General features: G+C 35.1%; 1 protein-coding gene across 1 annotated transcript in view; it reads right to left on the bottom strand.

Moving 5' to 3' along the window:
- Positions 1-7,502: 7,502 nt before the first annotated feature.
- LOC136041801 (dual specificity protein phosphatase 3-like) overlaps positions 7,503-19,723 on the bottom strand; it is a 36,100-nt gene continuing 23,879 nt past the window's right edge. Inside the window, exons 5-6 of the mRNA XM_065726556.1 lie at positions 19,503-19,614; positions 7,503-7,752 (exon numbers count right to left, since the gene is read on the bottom strand). Of these exons, the coding sequence (XP_065582628.1) occupies positions 7,656-7,752; positions 19,503-19,614 (209 nt within the window). The 3' untranslated portion in view covers positions 7,503-7,655. The remainder of the gene's footprint in view (positions 7,753-19,502; positions 19,615-19,723) is intronic.

Raw genomic sequence — 19,723 nt, 5'->3', positions numbered from 1 at the left:
GAATGGAATGACTAAAAAGGGCAAATGACAACCACAATTTGCAATCTTACAATTAAACTTCTGGCCACACAAATTGTATTAGGCTACCCAGCTCTGAAATAATTGCTGAAGGTGTATTTGCCTGTAAAATTAGAAACAGGCCCAAAGTCCTAGCCACTTCCTTGTCAGAACTTCACATAGCATTAAAGGAATAAAATAGGCTATTTTACATGTGAAAATTTTTGTTATTCTCGTAGTTAGTCGTGCCGTTTCAAGTGACACGTGGCCAGATAAGCATTTACTGTTATCTTTTAGGGATTAAACCCCGATAAGTGGAAATCCCATTGGACAAGTAAAAGAATAGATGTTCGTCTTAAGCAATGTTTTCAGTTCGAAAAGCTTATAAAATAAGAGTTTATATTTCTATGTTTCAAAGAGTTTATACCTCTATTTTTCTAAGAATTTAATCTCTATGTTTCAAAGAACTTATATTTTATATCTCTATGTTTTAATTCCAGCCAATTTAAGATGTTGTGGTCCTTGGAAAAAAGGACAGTAGATTACTTTTACGGTTCGGTTGCACTTTTCGGTAGGACTGCGTTGAATTCGGTAATACGTTTTCGAATGGTTCCAAGGGATTTATGAACAAGCGTCACATCTAAAAAGTACAGGAAACAAACCTATGGAAGATAAGCCTGATTCTTAAAAAAAAGTTGACCCCGTTTATTAATTTTTGCAAAATTATCTCAATTCTAAAAGGAATTTGAAAAAGCTAGAAGCTCGAAAAGTAATGAAATGTGTTTCATTTTGAAACTAAGTGAATTCGTAGATCATTCAGATATTAATTTATTTTTACTTAAAAGGTTTTTTTCTTTATCAACCCTTGCATCTCTCATCCTTTCAAGCTCCGTAGTACATCCTGTTAATTTTAGAGTGGTGACAAAAACCTGGATAAACTTTGTGGCCCAAGTTGACCATTGAGTTTGAGTTGTGCGATGGACTTTGTCTCACCTTCATCCCGAAATATATATTTAAAAACAATAAAATGTAAAATCTTGGCTTGTTAATTTTCTTGTAACTACAAAAAAGGTTTAGGAATAAAGAAAACTACCAAATAGATATACTGCAATCTGTAATGTAAAGTAAGAAATATCTGTATTCATTTAAATTCATTTCACCATCCACTTCCGTTTAATGTGGAAAAAAGGTTGAAATTCAATCTAAAAAAAGTAGCAAAAAGATACTTTAAAAGACTGGCGGAAAGTGAGACTGAGTTTCATCCTCTTTTTGTCATTTCACTATTTTGGTAAGTGCCAAGATTGAAAAAACCACACAGGAAACAACAGCGACAAATACAAAGGGCTTAAATGCTTCGCTTTGGATATGACAAGGATAATTTAAATGCAAAAGAAATCAACCCCAAGATTAACGGCAAAAACAAATGCAATTAATTAGTTTCTATCAAATGAGTATTTATGTATGTATGCTTAGCTGTGGTGGCAGAAAATACTACTTCAACCATCTGTTGTAACTTCGTTTCATTTCATTTCTAGTTATGATTGAATAATAAAAGCCAAAGTCAGCATTGCAAAACAAGCCCAAGGTATAAGCAAACCAGTGTCTAGGGATTCACTAAGTCCCTATAATATTTTTTTGGCAGAGGATGGCGGCACGTACTGGTGACCTTAAAACCAAAAGCACATTACCTTTTTTCATCCGAAACAGAATATTGTTGGACACCACGTTCTTTCGCGGTGGATAATGGCCAACCTTTGCAAGGTCGCAAAGATTCATAAAGCCCTCCAATTCAATCAAAAGCCATACATCAAGATGTATTTTGACACCTTTGTCGGTAAAAGACCTGAGGCAAAGACAAAGGTTGAAAAAAAATCTGTAAGCTCATTTTAAATTCAGCTTTCTGTAAGATGTGCGAGAAAATGCACCATAAGGTCGTTATGACGGTGTAACCAACTCAAGCGAATGTGTTCGAATAATGGCCGATCCAAATTTCATATAAATCGCGATCACAGACTCCAATATGGTCCTTTTACTTAGGAAAAAAGAGTGTAGTTTTAAATAAAAGTATGATCGCTGGCGGTACCATTTCATAAATTTGAAAAATTATGTTATAATTTTATTACAATGTATGTAAGCTCTAATGACCTGGTGAGGGACAAGTTCAAGTTTATTACGGGGATACAGACTCACTTTTTCTAAAAGTTAAAAAGGAAAATTTGCTAGAAGATTAGGAAAATGGTATGTACATAAGCTTTTAAATGGGCTATACAAACTAGGACGAGTCCATTTACCTGGAGCTAGTGAAGCACCAGGCCCTGAAGAAACTATTTATTTAAAAATCAAGACGGGTAGTGACTTGATTTCCCATAACCTGCTTGCAGGTTTAAAGGTGTACTGTGTGCAAACAGACAATGAAGATATAAAAAAAAGTCTGCAAGGGAGGGGGGCTACACACTTTGTAAAGGGGAATCCGACATGAGTGCTTATAGAAACTATGTAGAAAATAAAATAATTTGAAGAGCGAAGCTCATGGTAATTCGCTCTTTTTTGAATTAATACACGTTTCAGTTTTGGCTCACCGCAAATGAATAATTAAAGCGAAATTTGTCTATTAATCTTTTTTGCTAAATGGTTTTCTCATCGTTTTGATCGGACAATTTTGATAAAAATGGAGTAAGGGAGGAGGCCTAGTTGCCCTCCAATTTTTAGTTACTTAAAAGTGCAACTACATTTTTTACGAACGTTTTTGTTAGTAACAAACATACGTACCTTACGAATTAACTTACGTAACGAACTTCTATATTTGTGTATTCTTATTACGTATATGAGGTGTTTCAGCCTCTCGTCAATACTTTGCGTATTACACTGAAGCTTGAATTTTGTCCGAAATCCTTAAGGATGACCCCTGAATCACAAAGGCCGTGGACTAAATAGTTGAAATTACTAAAAATGCTTCAGCGTGAAGAGCAAGGTATTGTGGAGGAGACGAACGCCCTTATATACGTAATATCCCAAGTTCGTTTTAAGTTTTAATGCTGCTCATTACTTCCAGTAGAAAAAAATATTTATTTTCTCATTGTTTTTTTAAATAATGCTAAAAAATCCTGCGCCTCCTTCCTGGAAATTCTCCTCCCTCATGATAAATTCCTCCGTTTAAAGATGCTCCCATGTAACTTCTCCCCCGACTCTCAACTACCCCAAAGCGAAAAAGTCTCCCTGAAAACGTCTGTACACTTCATAATAACCATTACTATATGTAAACAATGGTCAAAGTTTGTAACTTGCAACCCCTCCTCTGGGGAATATAGGGGTTTAAGTCGTCCCTAAATACATAATTATTAAGTTTACGACTACGTCAAACATAATGGCTATCTCAAAATTTTGACTCTATAACTTCGGAAAAAATGAGCGTTGGAGGGGGCTAAAGTGTCATCCAATTTTTTTGTCACTTAAAAGGGGCACTAGAACTTTTAATTTCCGTTAGAACAAGCCCTCTCACGACATTCTAGGACCAATGGGGTGATACGATCACCCTGAGGAAAAAAACCAAATAAACACGCATCCGTGATCTATCTTCTGGCAAAAAATAAAAAATTCCACATTTTTGTGGATAGGAGCTTCAAACTCTGAATATTCAGTCTACAGAAACTCCCACGTGCAGCATTTCCAAATCATCTGGGATGGGTAAAGTATTGCAGCAATGCAAACTTAATGTTCGGGACGAGTGGACAATGGCACACAAAAAATCGCTCGAGGCTCTAGACCGATCATTGCAAGATTTGTGAGGAAATTCCAAACCCTTTTGCAACACATTAATAGTGCTTGCGGGAGATTTCAGGCAAATATTACCTGTTATTCCTTGATCAACACCTGCAGATGAAATGCTTGCCTTAAAAGTTCTAACGTATGGGTACACGTAAAGACATTAAAATTAACTACAAATATGCGTATCCGATTGCAAAACGATCACTGCTGAAATATTTTCAGATCAGTTGCTGGCAATTGGAAACGAAAAGCTCCCAGGTGACTCAATTTCAGGATGTATACAACTGCCTGCTGAATTCTGTAATTTAATGACGTCGAAAAATGATTTGGTTGAAAAGATATTTCTGAATATTCTAACCAATTATAAAAATTATAAATGGCTAAGTGAAGAACAAAGACGTCCACGAAATCAACAATATTATTCTGGACAAGATTCGAGACCAGGCAGTCATTTACAAGTCAGTCGACACAGTTTTGAACTCAGATGAAGCGGTTAACTATCCATCAGAAATTTTAAATTCCCTGGATCTCCAGTGGATATCTAGGCGTACCAATAATACTGTTGTGAAATATTAACCCACCACAGCTTTGCAACGGCACACGACTTGCCGAAAAAAAAAAACAACAATGGAAAACGTAATAGAGCTTTGCAAAACGATGACTCTGCTCAAACATTTTCAGATCAATTGCTGGCAATTGGAAACGGAAAGCTCCAAGTAGACTCAATTTCAGGACGTATACAACTACCTGCTAAATTCTGTAATTTATTGACGTCCAAAAATGAATTGATTGAAAAACTATTTCCGAATATTCTAAACAATTATAAAAATAATAAATGGCGAAGTGAAAGAGCGATTCTTGCACCCAAAAATATAGACGTCCACGAAATCAACAATATTGTTTTGACCAAGATTCGAGACCAAGCAGTCCTTTACAAGTCAGTCGACACAGTTTTGGAACCAAATGAGGCGGTTAATTATCCATCTGAATTTTTAAATTCCGTGGATCTTTCAGGGTTTCCACCACACGTGCCACAACTAAAAATAGGCGTACCAATAATACTGTTAAGAAATATCAACCCACCAAAGCTTTGCAATGGCACGCGACTTGCCGTAAAAAAAAAAAACAATGGAAAACGTAATAGAGGCGACAATCTTGACAGGGTCTTCCAAGGGTGAGGCTGTTCTTATTCCTCGCATTTCCATGATTCCAACAGATCTGCCTTTTCAATTTAAAAGATTGCAATTCCCAATTCGATTAGATTTGCAATCATCATCAACAAAGCTCAAGGGCAATCATTAGAAAAATACGGTATAGATCTTAATACGGATTGTTTTTCCCATGGACAATTATATGTTGCATGTAAAAAAAAAAATTAAAATTAAAAAACAAGGGATTACAAGAATTCAAAAACCTTGAAAAAGAAAACCAAAACACTTGAAGTTTAGTAGATATCATTGTTAGAAATTGGACTTGCTTTAATAATCAAATATTTTTGAGAAAACTGCAATAGAACACAAGGGACAATGAGAATCCATATATAGAAGCCTTCCATGTACCGTGCTGGGGCGCATATATAGACCCAGCTAGTTGATCTATAAAAATGAATTTCTTGTAAATGGTCTTTGCAAAAAAAACAGAAGTCCTTCCTGGCTCTATGAGACCTTTTACGGCACTTGAATCAAACGAGCTAATGAAAAGCGTCATCGAGGGCTGTCTCCTCATTTTTAAAATGTTAATTTCGTATTCTCTGCTTAATGGGCGAATGCATGGGAAATATATAATTTTGGCTCTATTTTCTTAAATTAGGAGGGCAGGGTTAAAGTAAAGTAAAGCGCTTTTAGGAATGATATAAGTAAGTATTTTAGGATCATTTAAAGTTGCTTTCAGAAGTTTATCATGTTTTCTTCTCACTTGCTGCAACTGTGCACCGAAACAAAATTTATTGTAACTTTTGCAAGAATTTTCGGTATCATTCGCATGAAACCTTCTGGAAAAATTTGACAATAGAAAAATATTCCATTAAAAAATAACCTAATGCAAGATTTCAAAACTCCCTTTTTATTTCCGATTCCAATGTCCTATCCATTGCAGATTGGACTAAAGGGTACGTTGAGGCCCCCTAGCCAAATTTGTAGCTGTTTAAACTGCAATTATTGAGCCATTTTTTGCCTAAATCAATCTATATTTGAACTAAAGTTATCTTGGTTATACAAGATAAACCTGTAAGAGCTCTCCGTTCTATCCTTCTTCGCAATAGCCACATTAAATCGTTCAAACTGACACAATAATTTGAAGCAATAACACATCTCTGTCAAATAAAAACGAACAGAAATGAGATTGAAAAACTTTTCCAAAGAAAAGTAAAGAACCATATTAAACGAACACAAATACTGTCAGAATAATCGATGACTAAATAAAACCAAAAAAGAACAGTGTTTATGAGGAATAACAATAAGAAGCAAGGAGATAACTGATCCTTTTACAGATGAATATTGAAACAAACCGAAAAAAATTATTATTCACGCTTTAATGAGAACAAATTACATGTTAAACATTTTATTTCTTATAATTAAAACACTGAAAAGATCTTCTGTATTCTTTGGGTTTCGTTTATTTATTGATAGTAATTACTATTTCTTTTAGGTTTGAATTATTATGCTGCTTTATTTTTTATCGTCTTGGGTTTTATTTCGGCTTTTCACTTTTCTTTCAAAATTTCTTTTTTGTAAAATAGTTTTTACGTTTTAAATTGATACAATCTAGTAGCGGATGCTTCATGTTCAGCTATTTTGAGAATTTTTTACTCTGGTTACTAATTATTAGTACTCTGGGCGATGAGAAATGTTTTCATGATTCATGATTCATGATTTCATGATTCATGTTTCATGATTAGGTATTAAAGAATTGGGACAAAATTCAGACCTTAGTGTAAAGAGCGAGGTGTTGAGGAGGGGGCGACCCCCTTTTATACGAAATCATTTCTGTTCGTTTTAAGTTTTACTATAAGTTTACTTAATTTCTAAAATTTTACTTAATTGGCTGAAAGATTATGATCTTTGCTCTTGGCACTGACCGACAGGTAAATAGATAAGTCGTTGTAGATCTATGGTTAGGTACCGCGCATAGGGAGGTAGATACTGCTTAATAATAAACATCAAAACGCACCGCCTACTTCATGAGAAAAGTTAAAGATTTTCACCTTCGCTTGTTTTTGCCACTGACTGATGGGTGAATATATAAGTCAAAAGAAAGTATAAAAAAATAATGAAAGAATTATTAATATATATTTTTCAAATTAATGTAAATTACGGTAGAAATTGAATTCTTAAAAATAAAGAGCGTTCTGAGTTGGTTTTCTACATGGACCCCCAAAATATCATTGTGGATCCCCAATTTGTTGCGTTTTGCCTGTGGACCCCAGAAAAAATTACATGGACCCCTAGGGTCCATGTGGACCCCGGTTGAGAACCACTGGTATAGATACTGAAATACAATTTTTGGTCGAATACTCGGTGCTTTTACCTAAACACGTTTTTGGAGTTTTCGATTCAATGCTAATCCATTCTGCCACGATCAGTTGTCTAAGGGCTGCTACGAGAACACTCCTCTGTTATCTCTCCTATTAGTAAAAAAAAAATTAAACTTGATAAATTTTGACTGAGCTATTCGAGCTCAGTCAAGAAGTGTTCTGAATAAGTAAACTAGACTAGATCTTTAGGCTCAAAGATAACATCAGCCAAAAATGAAAATCTACTTTAATTTGCATTGTTAAAATTTGTAATGAAGGTAAAGAGAAGGAACTATAACAACTTGAATAAATAGTATTATTTGCAGCATAAGTGGCAGAGTATTAATGTTTTTTTTATTGTAATTTGCTTGTTAATCTTCTGCTAGTACCGAGTTCTTCTTCTAGCACTGCGATGTCTTTCGTCCAATTGACAAAGTTGTCTCAGAAAACCGTCGTTAGGGTAAATAAAGCGTTTCATCCTGAAAAGAACAAACTTAAATAAACAAACCAAATTTTCAGGCTACCACACTTTTCTCAAACTTATTCATTGGGCCTACTTTGTAATGGAAAAGCTTTGCCCTGCTTAGCAATAATGGGAAAGTGGACATACAAATAAAGCATGAAGTATATTGTAATGCGCTAATTAGAAGAAAATCTTTTCGAAAAAATAATTTTTTCGACAAATAAGGACAAGTAAAGAGCCGTAAGGAAACCGAAGATGAGTACATATAGAGTCATATTATAATCCAAAATTAAAACGAGCAGAAATAAATATATATGAAAAAAAAAACAAAAAAAAATCAAAATGAATAATTATTTCAAACAGAAAGATAATGTATGCTGTCATAGATAAGTAAATCCTAAAATGAGTAAAAATTAATGTGAATAATCAAGTAAATCTTAAAACTAACAGAAATTACAACAAATAGGTATACGACCGTCGCCCCTTAAACATTCTAAAGGCAAGAGTGTGCCAAGATCTGGCCAAAGGACTTATGAGAGTCATATTTAAGCCGATCGGAAAGACAAAATTTAAGGCCCCGTAATTTTGCTTTCGAATCTTTTAGTCTTTTGGTCTGGAACGTTCAAAAGTATTATAGTGATGTAGCTGGGTTGATCAGAAGTATTACTTGTCCACAGCCAAAAGACATATAGTACAAATATCCAACGGGCATATCTACAATATTAAAAAAAGGAAAGGTTTCAGGTATTAGGCGTGGTTTATTTTGTAATGATAATTAAGTATGTTAGAAGAAGACAGCGTAGCCAAGTTTATTGAACGATAAATTCATTTAAACGATCAATTCGTCTTTAGTGGGCGAGCTAAGGTTTAAAACGGATTTTACAAAATCGGTTCTAGATTACGAAAATCTTAGGGAAGATTTTACGAAAAACAAAGAAACCTATCATTGCTTCATAAGCTATATTTAGTTTAATTCTCTTTAAGATCCGTGGAAAGGAAGAAATTCTCTGAATAAGCTTGCTTTCAACAGACAACATGCATGAAAGCTTTTCTGGAAGAAACTCAAGAAAAAAAAGCAAAGCCCCAAATTTACCAGTTACCAAAATTTACTCAATTGATATCGGTATTATACGCTGTTTGTCCGTGTACGAGTCCTGGCTGATCGGAAAAAAAAATTTGGGCGCGTTTTTGGTTGAAAAAAATTTGTTTCAAGTTGATTTCTAGGCATTAGGGTCCCCACGACCAAATAGATTATGGAACTAGAAATAAATTTATGGAGTTCATATTCCGAGAAAAAAACAAATTTAGGTCCTTTTTTAGATGAAGCAAATTTAATGTACACACGTTTTGGGTATTTTATTCTTTTCCCTAAGCATAGTATTTCAATCCCATCAACCCTCCCTAGACAATCCCTAAAAGTTACCACCCGATCCCTCCGTCGTCCCTAAGATACTATAGATGTACCTTTTTGATAACGTGAAAACATTTACTTTCTTTCGATTTACCTTACTACTTGACCACGAATAGATTCAAAGTTTCACTAGAAGCAATAATACTTGATAGTTCAAACGGTTTGGAGACACACATTTTTTTTTGGCTCCCCACATCCCTCCTCGCTCTCTTAAAACAAAATATAGTCACCTTGCCTTCCCCAAGCTCTAAACCCTCAAAAAAGTTTCAGCCTGTTTTTTACAGTAAATTACATAAAAAAAAACTAATTTTTTTAACTGAAAGTAAGGAGCGACATTAAAACTTAAAACGAACAGAAATTACTCCGTATATGAAATGGGTTGTCCCCTCCGCAATCCTTCGCTCTTTACACTAAAGCTTTTAATTGTTTTAAAAAGCAGAATTGTGGCAAAGAGTCAAACTTTAGCATAAAGAGCGAAGAATTGCGGAGGGGACAACCCATTTCATATACGGAGTAATTTCTGTTCGTTTTAAGTTTTAATGTCGCTCCTTACTTTCAGTTAAAAAAACTAGTTTTTTTATGTAATTTCTGAACGTTTTTGAATTAATGCATGTTTGATTTTGGCTCTCCACACATAAATTATTAAAATGAAATTTGCATATTAATTCCTTTTTTGGCTAAATGGCTTTCTCTTAGTTTTGATCTGACGATTTTGAGAAATAACGGGTGGGGAAGGAGGCCTAGTTGCCCTGCAATTTTTCGGTTACATAAAAAGGCAACTATAAATTTTAATTTTTAACGAATGTTTTTATTAGTAAAAAATATAAGTAACTTAAGAATTAACTTACGTAACAAACTTTTATATTATTAAATTTTTATTATGTTTATGAGGGGATTTGTACCCTCGTTAATACCTCGCTCTTTACACTAAATCGTAAGTTTTGTCCCAATTCTTTAAGAATGGCCCCTGAATCAGAAAGGCCGTAGATTAAATAGTTGAAATTACTAAAAATACTATAGCATAAAGAGCGAGGTATTTATCTCCTCCTAAATACCTCGCTCTTTATGCTAAAGTATTTTTAGAACCCCTCATATGCGTAATAATCTCTGTTTGTTTTAAGTTTCAATGCTACATCTTACTTTCAATTGAAAAAAACTTTTCCATGTTTATTTTTTCATTGTTTTTTTTATAGTAATTTTAGAAAATCCTGTGCCCTTTTCATTGATTTTCTGTTCCCCCATGACATATTTCTCCAAGGAAAGATCCTCCGACATAGCCCCCTTCCCTCATCCCTACCCCCAAAACCAAAAAAAATCCCCTGAAAACGTCTGTACACTTCCCAATAACCATTATTATATGTAAAAACTGGTCGAAGTTTGTAACTTACAGCCCCTCCCCCAGTGACTGTGGGGGAGTAAGTCATTCCCAAAGACATAGTTATTATGGTTCTACTGGCTGCACCCCCAGAGCCATTGAAGACTTTGCTTACTGGAACTACGTCAAAATCTAAGCGTTTTTTATCGAACATCAGAAAATATAAATCATGTTTCCAAATGACGTCGTTTGGTGCCCAAATCGAAAATCCAGATCAATTTATGCCTACTTTCAAAGTAAAAGGGCAAATTTATCATAGAGCAGGGTCCCTTCTACCATTATCAGGCGAGAATCATAAATTTTTACAATTGTACTTCATAAGTGATAGAAATTCTGAATTGAATACACGTTGAGAAATTTCTCCCAACGTTGAAAGGACAATCGGTTCCCGATTGCAACATCTTTTCCACGAAAATAATAATTTAGTGCGTCTGTTCAAAACAGCCATCGATTTGATGCCTACTGATACCCATAAAATTGTTATTCCTGCTGACAAAACGCCTCCTGGCCATTATGTGCGTAGATACAATGCTCCAACTATCAACGAAGTGGCAATCGCTATGGTCGGTGATAAGTTTTTACCTCGAGATATTATTCTTTATAAGCGAAACGCTCAGTTGGTAAGAATTGCTGAAACTCATCGATGCTACGATGCCCTACAATATCCTATCATTTTTTGGGATGGAGCCGACGGCTATCACTTTAATTTTAAATTGATGAATCCAGCCACTAACAAAGAAATGAATAAGAAATGCAGTGCAATGCATTATTATTCCTATAGACTAATGATTCGGCAAGATGAAGACAATTATATTTTAAAGTGCCGTCAATTGTTTCACCAATACGTCGTTGATATGTATGCAAAAATTGAATCAGAACGTTTGCTATATATCCGTCTGAATCAGACCAAGCTCCGCTCTGAACAATACATTCATTTGCGAGATGCAGTTGTAAATGACGGTAATACCACAAACGTTAGAAGATTAACGATTTTACCTTCGTCATATGCTGGCAGTCCCCGTCCTATGCATGAATATGCTCAAGATGCTATTGCGTATGTTCGTCTCAATGGTCGTCGAGATTTATTTATTACATTTACATTTAATCAATCTTGGGACGAGATACAGCAGCTTTTACTTCAAGGACAATCGGCGGTTCATAGACATGACATTACGGCCCGTGTCTTTCGGCAGAAGTTGAAATCACTGATAAACTACATAATAAAACTTGAAGTGTTTGGGTAAGTGCGATGCTGGATGTACTCAGTGGAATGGCAAAAACGAGGTTTGCCACACGCACATATACTAATCTGGCTACATAATAAAATTACCTCTAACGAAATTGATGATGTGATTTCCGCTGAAATACTTGATGAAAATGTCGATAAGGGGTTATATGATATTGTTGTAGAAAATATGAAACATGGACCTTGCGGTGCACTGAACGAAAATTCACCATGCATGGCCAAAGCAAGGTGCACAAAGCAATATCCTCGACTTTTAGTATCCAAAACAATTACTGGCAATGATGGTTACCCACAATATAGAAGAAGATCTACTGAAGATGGCGGTAAAACAGCAATAATAAAGAAGCGTAACGGTACCACCATCGAAGTAGATAACCAGTGGGTTGTTCCATATTCCCCATAATTGTCAAAAACATTTAATGCACACATAAACGTTGAATACAGTAACTCCGTAAAGGCAATCAAATACATATGTAAATACGTCAACAAAAGCAGCGACATGGCAGTTTTTGGCTTGCATTCCGAAATCAAAGATATCGACGAAATCGTACAATATCAGGCTGGAAGATACATAAGCAGTAATGAAGCTGTTTGGTGAATTCTTTCATTTCCGATACATGAACGTAGTCCAGCTGTTGTTCACTTAGCGGTACATTTACAGAATGGTCAACGTGTTTATTTTTCGGAATCCAACGTGCAACAAAGAGCCCTGAATCCACCGGATACAAAGTTCACTGCTTTCTTTTCGCTATGCAAAAATGATTCTTTTGCAAAAAAACTGCTGTATACTGAAGTGCCTTGATATTACACGTGGAATACTAAAAATAAAGTATTTGAACGTCGAAAACAGGGTAAGTCAGTCGACGGCCAACCTACCATCTTCAAAGATACCACGATAGGAAGACTCTACACCGTTCACCCCAATCAACATGAATGCTTCTTTCTACGCCTGCTTTTGGTGAATGTACCCGGTCCGACGTCCTTTGAGTATTTGAGAACTGTAAACGGTACTATACATGACACTTACCGTAGTGCATGCCAAGCTCTGAATTGATTGGAGAATGACCAACACTGGGATAACTGCATCAATGACGCGTGAGAAACGTCAATTCCAAGTCAAATTCGTGCATTGTTTGGCATCATACTAACAACTTGCTCTCCATCAGCTCCTACAGAGTTATGGGAAAAATATAAATCAAAAATGTCCGAAGATATACTCCATCGAAAACGGTTAGAGACGTCAGATATGACTTTTGATTTTACATCAGAAATTTATAACTACACTTTAGTTATTATAGAAGATTTGTGCGTATGTATGGCAAACAAACCTCTTCAAGATTTGGGAATGCCTTCACCTAATCGTGCCGCTGCTGTTTCGACATGTGTAGAATTGGATCGTGAACAAAGTTACAGTACGAGTGATCTATTGTCGTATGTACAAAATAGCATTTCCAAGTTAACGTCGGAACAAAAAGACATTTATGATACGATAATGCATTGTGTCGATAACAACGTTGGAGAAATTTTCTTTTTGGATGCGCCAGGAGGTACTGGTAAAACGTTTGTGATAAAACTGATTCTGGCATCAATTCGATCAAAAAATTATATAGCGTTGGCAATTGCGTCGTCCGGAATAGCCGCAACGTTACTGCCTGGTGGAAGAACTGCTCATTCCGCTTTGAAATTGCCTTTGAATTTGTATTCTACAGAAACTCCCACGTGCAATATTTCCAAATCATCTGGGATGGGTAAAGTATTGCAGCAATGCAAACTTATTATTTGGGACGAGTGCACAATGGCACACAAAAAATCGCTCGAGGCTCTGGATCAATGTTTGAAAGATTTGCGAGGGAATTCGAAACCCTTTGGCAGCACATTAATATTGCTTGCGGGAGATTTCAGGCAAACATTACCTATAATACATAGATCAACCCCTGCAGACGAAATGAATGATTGCCTGAAAAATTCTAATTCATGGGCACACGTAAAAACATTAAAATTAACTACAAATATGCGTGTCCGATTGCAAAACGATGACTCTGGTCAAACATTTTCAGATCAATTGCTGGCAATTGGAAACGGAAAGCTCCCAGTAGACTCAATTTCAGGACGTATACAACTACCTGCTGAATTCTGTAATTTAGTGACGTCCAAAAATGAATTGATTGAAAAAGTATTTCCGAATATTCTAAACAATTATAAAAATAATAAATGGCTAAGTGAAAGAGCGATTCTTGCACCCAAAAATATAGACGTCCAAGAAATCAACAATATTGTTTTGACTAAGATTCGAGACCAGGCAGTCTTTTACAAGTCAGTCGACACAGTTTTGAAACCAAATGAGGTGGTTAATTATCCATCTGAATTTTTAAATTCCGTGGATATTTCAGGGTTTCCACCACACGTGCTACAACTAAAAATAGACGTACCAATAATACTGTTAAGAAATATCAACCCACCAAAGCTTTGCAATGGCACGCGACTTGCCGTAAAAAAAAAACAATGGAAAACGTAATAGAGGCCACAATCTTGACAGAGCCTTTTGAGGGTGACGCTGTTCTTATTCCTCGCATTTCCATGATTCCAACGGATCTGCCTTTTCAATTTAAAAGATTGCAATTCCCAATTCGATTAGCATTTGCAATGCGCTGTCCAATTGTCGCTGCATATAAATAGATTGTCAGGTTTACCGACCCTCGTTGCCATTGTAGGTTCTTCAGTCATTTTACAATTAGAAATTTCTCTTTCAACGGTCTTCTTACAATTAAAAATTTGTCTTTGAACGATATTCTTAAATACCTGTGTCCTGGTCGTCATTTATATTCCCTGTGTCCCGGTCGTCATTTGTGTCCCGGTATCCCAGTCTGTAATTTCTCTTTGAGTGTCCCGGTCGTTATTTATATTCCCTCTGTCCCGGTCATCATTTGTGTCCCGGTCTGTAATTTCTCTTTGAGTGTTTTTTCTTTTTAGTATTTTTTAGTTTTTTACATTTTTTTCTTTTTTCAGTTTTCTTTTTCTTCTTTATTTTTCAGCTTCACTATGAAATACATATCGCCGAACCTTTGTTTTTTTAACTAAAATCTGGTAGGCATTGATGACCTTATCCAAGTCAAAATCCCAAACCCAATCATCATCGCCATCATTTTCAGTTTTGATATGTTTTGACTCTCGCTGTCCAGGTGGATCTTCATCTAACTGCGCGGTTTTGCGTTCTTTAGCCTCAAGCCTGTTTCCTTGCTGTTCTTTTGATTCCTCGGCACGCTTTCTTTTCTGACTTTCTCTATCAGCAGCAAGTTTTTGGCATAGACTCTTTGAGCATCTTCATCGGCTTTTGCCATTGTAAGTTCATCAGTCATTTTAAATTTAAACATTAATAGATTTCTACGTGAACATATATGTCTTAAATATCTTTAATGACGTCACCGTCATAGCAAAAATGACGACAACTAACTTCATGACGTCAGTCGACACAGAAACATGACGTCACCTGATCCACAGACAGACAACTTATCTATCTATCTATATATATAAAAATAAGTTGTCTGTGTGTGGATCTGTGGATGGATCAGGTGACGTCATGTTTGTTCGCATATGACGTCTGAATTATTTCACACTAATACAAAAGAAGAAAAAAACTAAAAAAGGTAAAAACTACAAAAAAAACTAAAAAGAAAAAAAAACTAAAAAAGCTAAAAAACTAAAAAAAACTAAAAAAAGGTAAAAATCTAATAACTAAAAAAAAACTGAAAAAAATAAAAAAAGGCAAAAACTACAAAAAAAATAAAAACTAATAAAAAAACTAAAAAAGCTAAAAAACTAAAAAAACTAAAAAAACTAAAAAAAGGTAAAAAACTAAAAAAAACTAAAAACTAAAAAAGAAAAAAACTAAAAAAAAGGAAAAAACTGAAAAATAAAAGAGAAAAAGAAAACTAAAAAAATATGAATAAATATATATAAAAATAAGTTGTTTGTGGGTTATGTCTGTCTGTCTGTCTGTCGAGTGACGTCGTGTTTGTCCGCATATGACGTCTGAATTATTTCACACTAATACAAAAGAAGAAAAAAAAACTAAAAAAGGTAAAAACTACAAAAAAAACTAAAAAGAAAAAAACTAAAAAAGCTAAAAAACTAAAAAAAGGTAAAAAACTAAAAACTAAAAAAAAACTGAAAAAACTAAAAAAAGGCAAAAACTAAAAAAAACTAAAAACTAATAAAAAAAACTAAAAAAGCTAAAAAACTAAAAAAACTAAAAAAATTAAAAAAAGGTAAAAAACAAAAAAAAACTAAAAACTAAAAAAGAAAAAACTAAAAAAAGGAAAAAACTGAAAAATAAGAGAAAAAGAAAACTAAAAAAATATTAATAAATATAAAAAATATAAATATAAATATAATATAAATTAGCAATCAACAAAGCACCGAGACACAAATGACGACCGGGACACAGGGAGTATAAATGACGACCAGGACATAAGTAAAAAAAAAAAACTAAAAAAACTAAAAAAATGGTAAAAACTACAAAAAAACTAAAAACTAATAAAAAAACTAAAAAATCTAAAAATCTAAATAAACTAAAAAAGAAAAAAAAGAAAAAAGGAAAAAAATAAAGGAGAAAAACAAAACTAAAAAACGAATGTATATACAGACCGGGACACCGGGATACAAATGACGACCGGGACACAGGGAATATAAATGACGACCGGGACACAAGGACACAACTACAATGGGGACGCCGGGGGGCACAGGGGGATATAAATGACGACCGGGACACCGGGACACAAGGAATATAAATGACGCCCGAGACACTCAAAGAGAAATCACAGACTGGAACACCGGGACACAAATGACGACCGGGACACAGGGAATATAAATGACGACCGGGACACAGGGACATAACTACAAAGGGGACGCCGGGGTGCACAGGGGGATATATAAATGACGATGGCGACTTAGGGAATGGTCGATTAGCAATCACCATCAACAAAGCTCAAGGGCAATCATTAGAATCATGAGGTATAGATCTGAATACGGATTGTTTTCCCATGGACCATTATATGTTGCATGTTCAAGAGTCGGTAAACCTGACAATCTATTTATATGCACAGACAATGGGACAACAAAGAATGTTGTATATTCGCAAGTTTTACGTAGTTAAAAACATATATATATATATATATATATATATATATATATATATATATATATATATATATATATATATATATATATATATATATATATATATATATATATATATATATATATATATATATATATATATATATATATCTATATATATATATATATATATCTATCTATATTCACAGGTGGGACATAGGGACACAACTACAATGGCGCGTAACTAATATGGCGCGTAACGACTTACGCGCGCGGGGGGGCTTGGGGGGGGGCGCGAAGCGCCCCCACTAACTAGGTTCTTCGCGCCACCCCAACTGGGGTGGCTTCGCGCCACCCCAACAGCTAGTTTTTATATATATAGATGAGCCGGTGTCCCGGTCGTCATTTGTGTCCCGATGTTCCGGTCTGTAATTTCGTCAGTCGAAAACATGACGTCAGTCGACACACAAACATGACGTCACTCGACACACACACACAGACAACATTTTTTATATAGATAGATGTGTCCCGGTCGTCATTTGTGTCCCAGTGCTTTGTTGATGGTGATTGCTAATCGAACATTGCTTGTGTCCCGGTCGCTTTCTCTTTGAGTGTCCCGGTCGTCATTTATATTCCCTATGTCCCGGTATCCCGGTCGTCATTGGTATCCCGATGTCCCGGTCCGTAATTTCGTCAGTCGACAAACATGACGTCAGTCGACACACAAACATGACGTCACTCGACACACACACATAGACAACTTATTATATATATATATATATATATATATATATATATATATATATATATATATATATATATATATATATCAATGTTCACAGGTGGGACACAGGGAAACAACTACAATGGCGCGTAACTAATATGGCGTTTAACGACTTACGCGCGCGGGGGGGCTTGGGGGGAGCCCGAAGCGCCCCCACCAACTAGGTGTTGGTGCCACCCCAACAGCTTATATATATATATATATATATATATATGAAAGGGGTTGTCTCTTTCTCAACGCCTCGCTCTTTACGCTAAAGTTTTTTACTGTTTTAAAAAGTAGAGTTAAGAGATAGAGTCAAACTTTAACGTAAAGAGCAGGGCGTTGAGGAGGGAGCAGCTCCTTTGATATACAGGATAATTGCTGTTCATTTTAAGTTTTAATGTCGCTTCTTGCTTGCAGTAAAAAAAAACTTTGTTTTTTTTTATTTTGAACGTTTTTGAAATAATGCATGTTTTGATTTTGGCTCACTGCACATAAATAATTAAAATAAAATTTGTATGTTAATTTTTTTTCGGCTAAATAGCTTTTTAATAGTTTTGATCGGAAGATTTTGATACAGAAAAAGAGGTGGGGGAGGAGGCCTAGTTGCCCTCCTATTTTCGATTACTTAAAAAGGCAACAAGAACTTTTTATTTTTTTATGAATGTTTTTATTAGTAATAAATATACGTAACTTACGAATTAACTTTTGTAAAGAACTTCTATATTTGTATATTTTTTATTCCGTATATGAGAGGTTTCGCCCACCAGTCAATACCTTACTCTTTACACTAAAGTTTGAATTTTGTCCCAATTCTTTCAGAATGACCCCTAGCGTGAAGAGCGAGGTATTGGGAGGAGATGAACCCCCTTATTTACATAGTAATTTCTGTTCTTTTTTGGTTTTAATGCTACTCCTTACTTCCAGCTGTTTTTTTATTTGTTTTCTCATTGTTTTTCTTAAATAATTTCAGAAAATCCTGCAGCCCCTTCATGGAAGTTCTCTTCCTTCATGATAAATTCCTCCATGGAAAGATCCTCCCACGTAACTCCCTCTCCTGACCCCTCCCCCTCAACATGAAAAAGTCCTCCTGGAAATGTCTGTACATTCCCAATAACCATTACTATATGTAAACAATGGTCAAAGTTTGTAACTTGCAGCTCCTCCCCCAGGGACTTTGGGGGATTAAGTCGTCTCCAAAGACATATTTATTTGGTTTTTCGACTAAGCCAAACAAAATGGTCATCTTGGAATTTTGACCCGGTGACTTGGGAACAAATGACCGTGGGGAGGGGCCTAGGTGCCCTCGAATTTGTTTGGTCACTTAAAAAGGGCACAAGAACTATTAATTTCCATTAGAATGAGCCCTCTCGCGACATTCTAGGACCACTGGATAGATAATATCGCCCCTGGAAAAAAACAACAAAAAAAAAACAAATAAACATGCATCCCGGATATGTCTTCTGGCAAAAATTACAAAACTCCACATTTTTATAGATAGGAGCTTGAAACATCGACAGTAGGGTTTTCTGATATGCTGAATTTGATAGTGTAATTTTTTATCAAGACATAATGACTCTTAGGGGGTGTTTCCCCCTATTTTCTAAAATAAGGCACATTTTCTCAGGCTCCTAACTTTCGATGGGTAAAACTAAACTTGATGGAACCTAAATATCTAAATAATCATCATAAAAAATGCGATTCTTTTAATGTAACTATTGGTATTGAAATTTAATTTTTTAGAGTTTCGGTTACTATTGAGCCGGGTCGCTCCTTACTACAATTCGTTACCATAAACTGTTTGACAATGGTATAAAGCTCCTATGCAATATAGAAACAAAGGTATTGGTTACCTTACTGTTTTGATGGCTTCTTCAACTGAAAGTTGCTTCTTTATCATCAGAAAGGCAATTACCAAGGTTGCGGAACGACTAATCCCCATTTGACAGTGAACTAGAATCTTGCCTAACAAATATACAGAATTTTTAATGCCTTTTTCATAACGTCGCTCATGATATTTCGCTTAGAGTCTTAAGTATGTATGTCAAATGCTATCTATGGCGAATCGTTTTCA

Source organism: Artemia franciscana, unplaced genomic scaffold (assembly GCF_032884065.1).
Source record: "Artemia franciscana unplaced genomic scaffold, ASM3288406v1 PGA_scaffold_38, whole genome shotgun sequence".
Taxonomy (NCBI): Eukaryota; Metazoa; Arthropoda; class Branchiopoda; order Anostraca; family Artemiidae; genus Artemia; species Artemia franciscana.
This window is presented reverse-complemented; position numbering and strand designations above follow the sequence as displayed.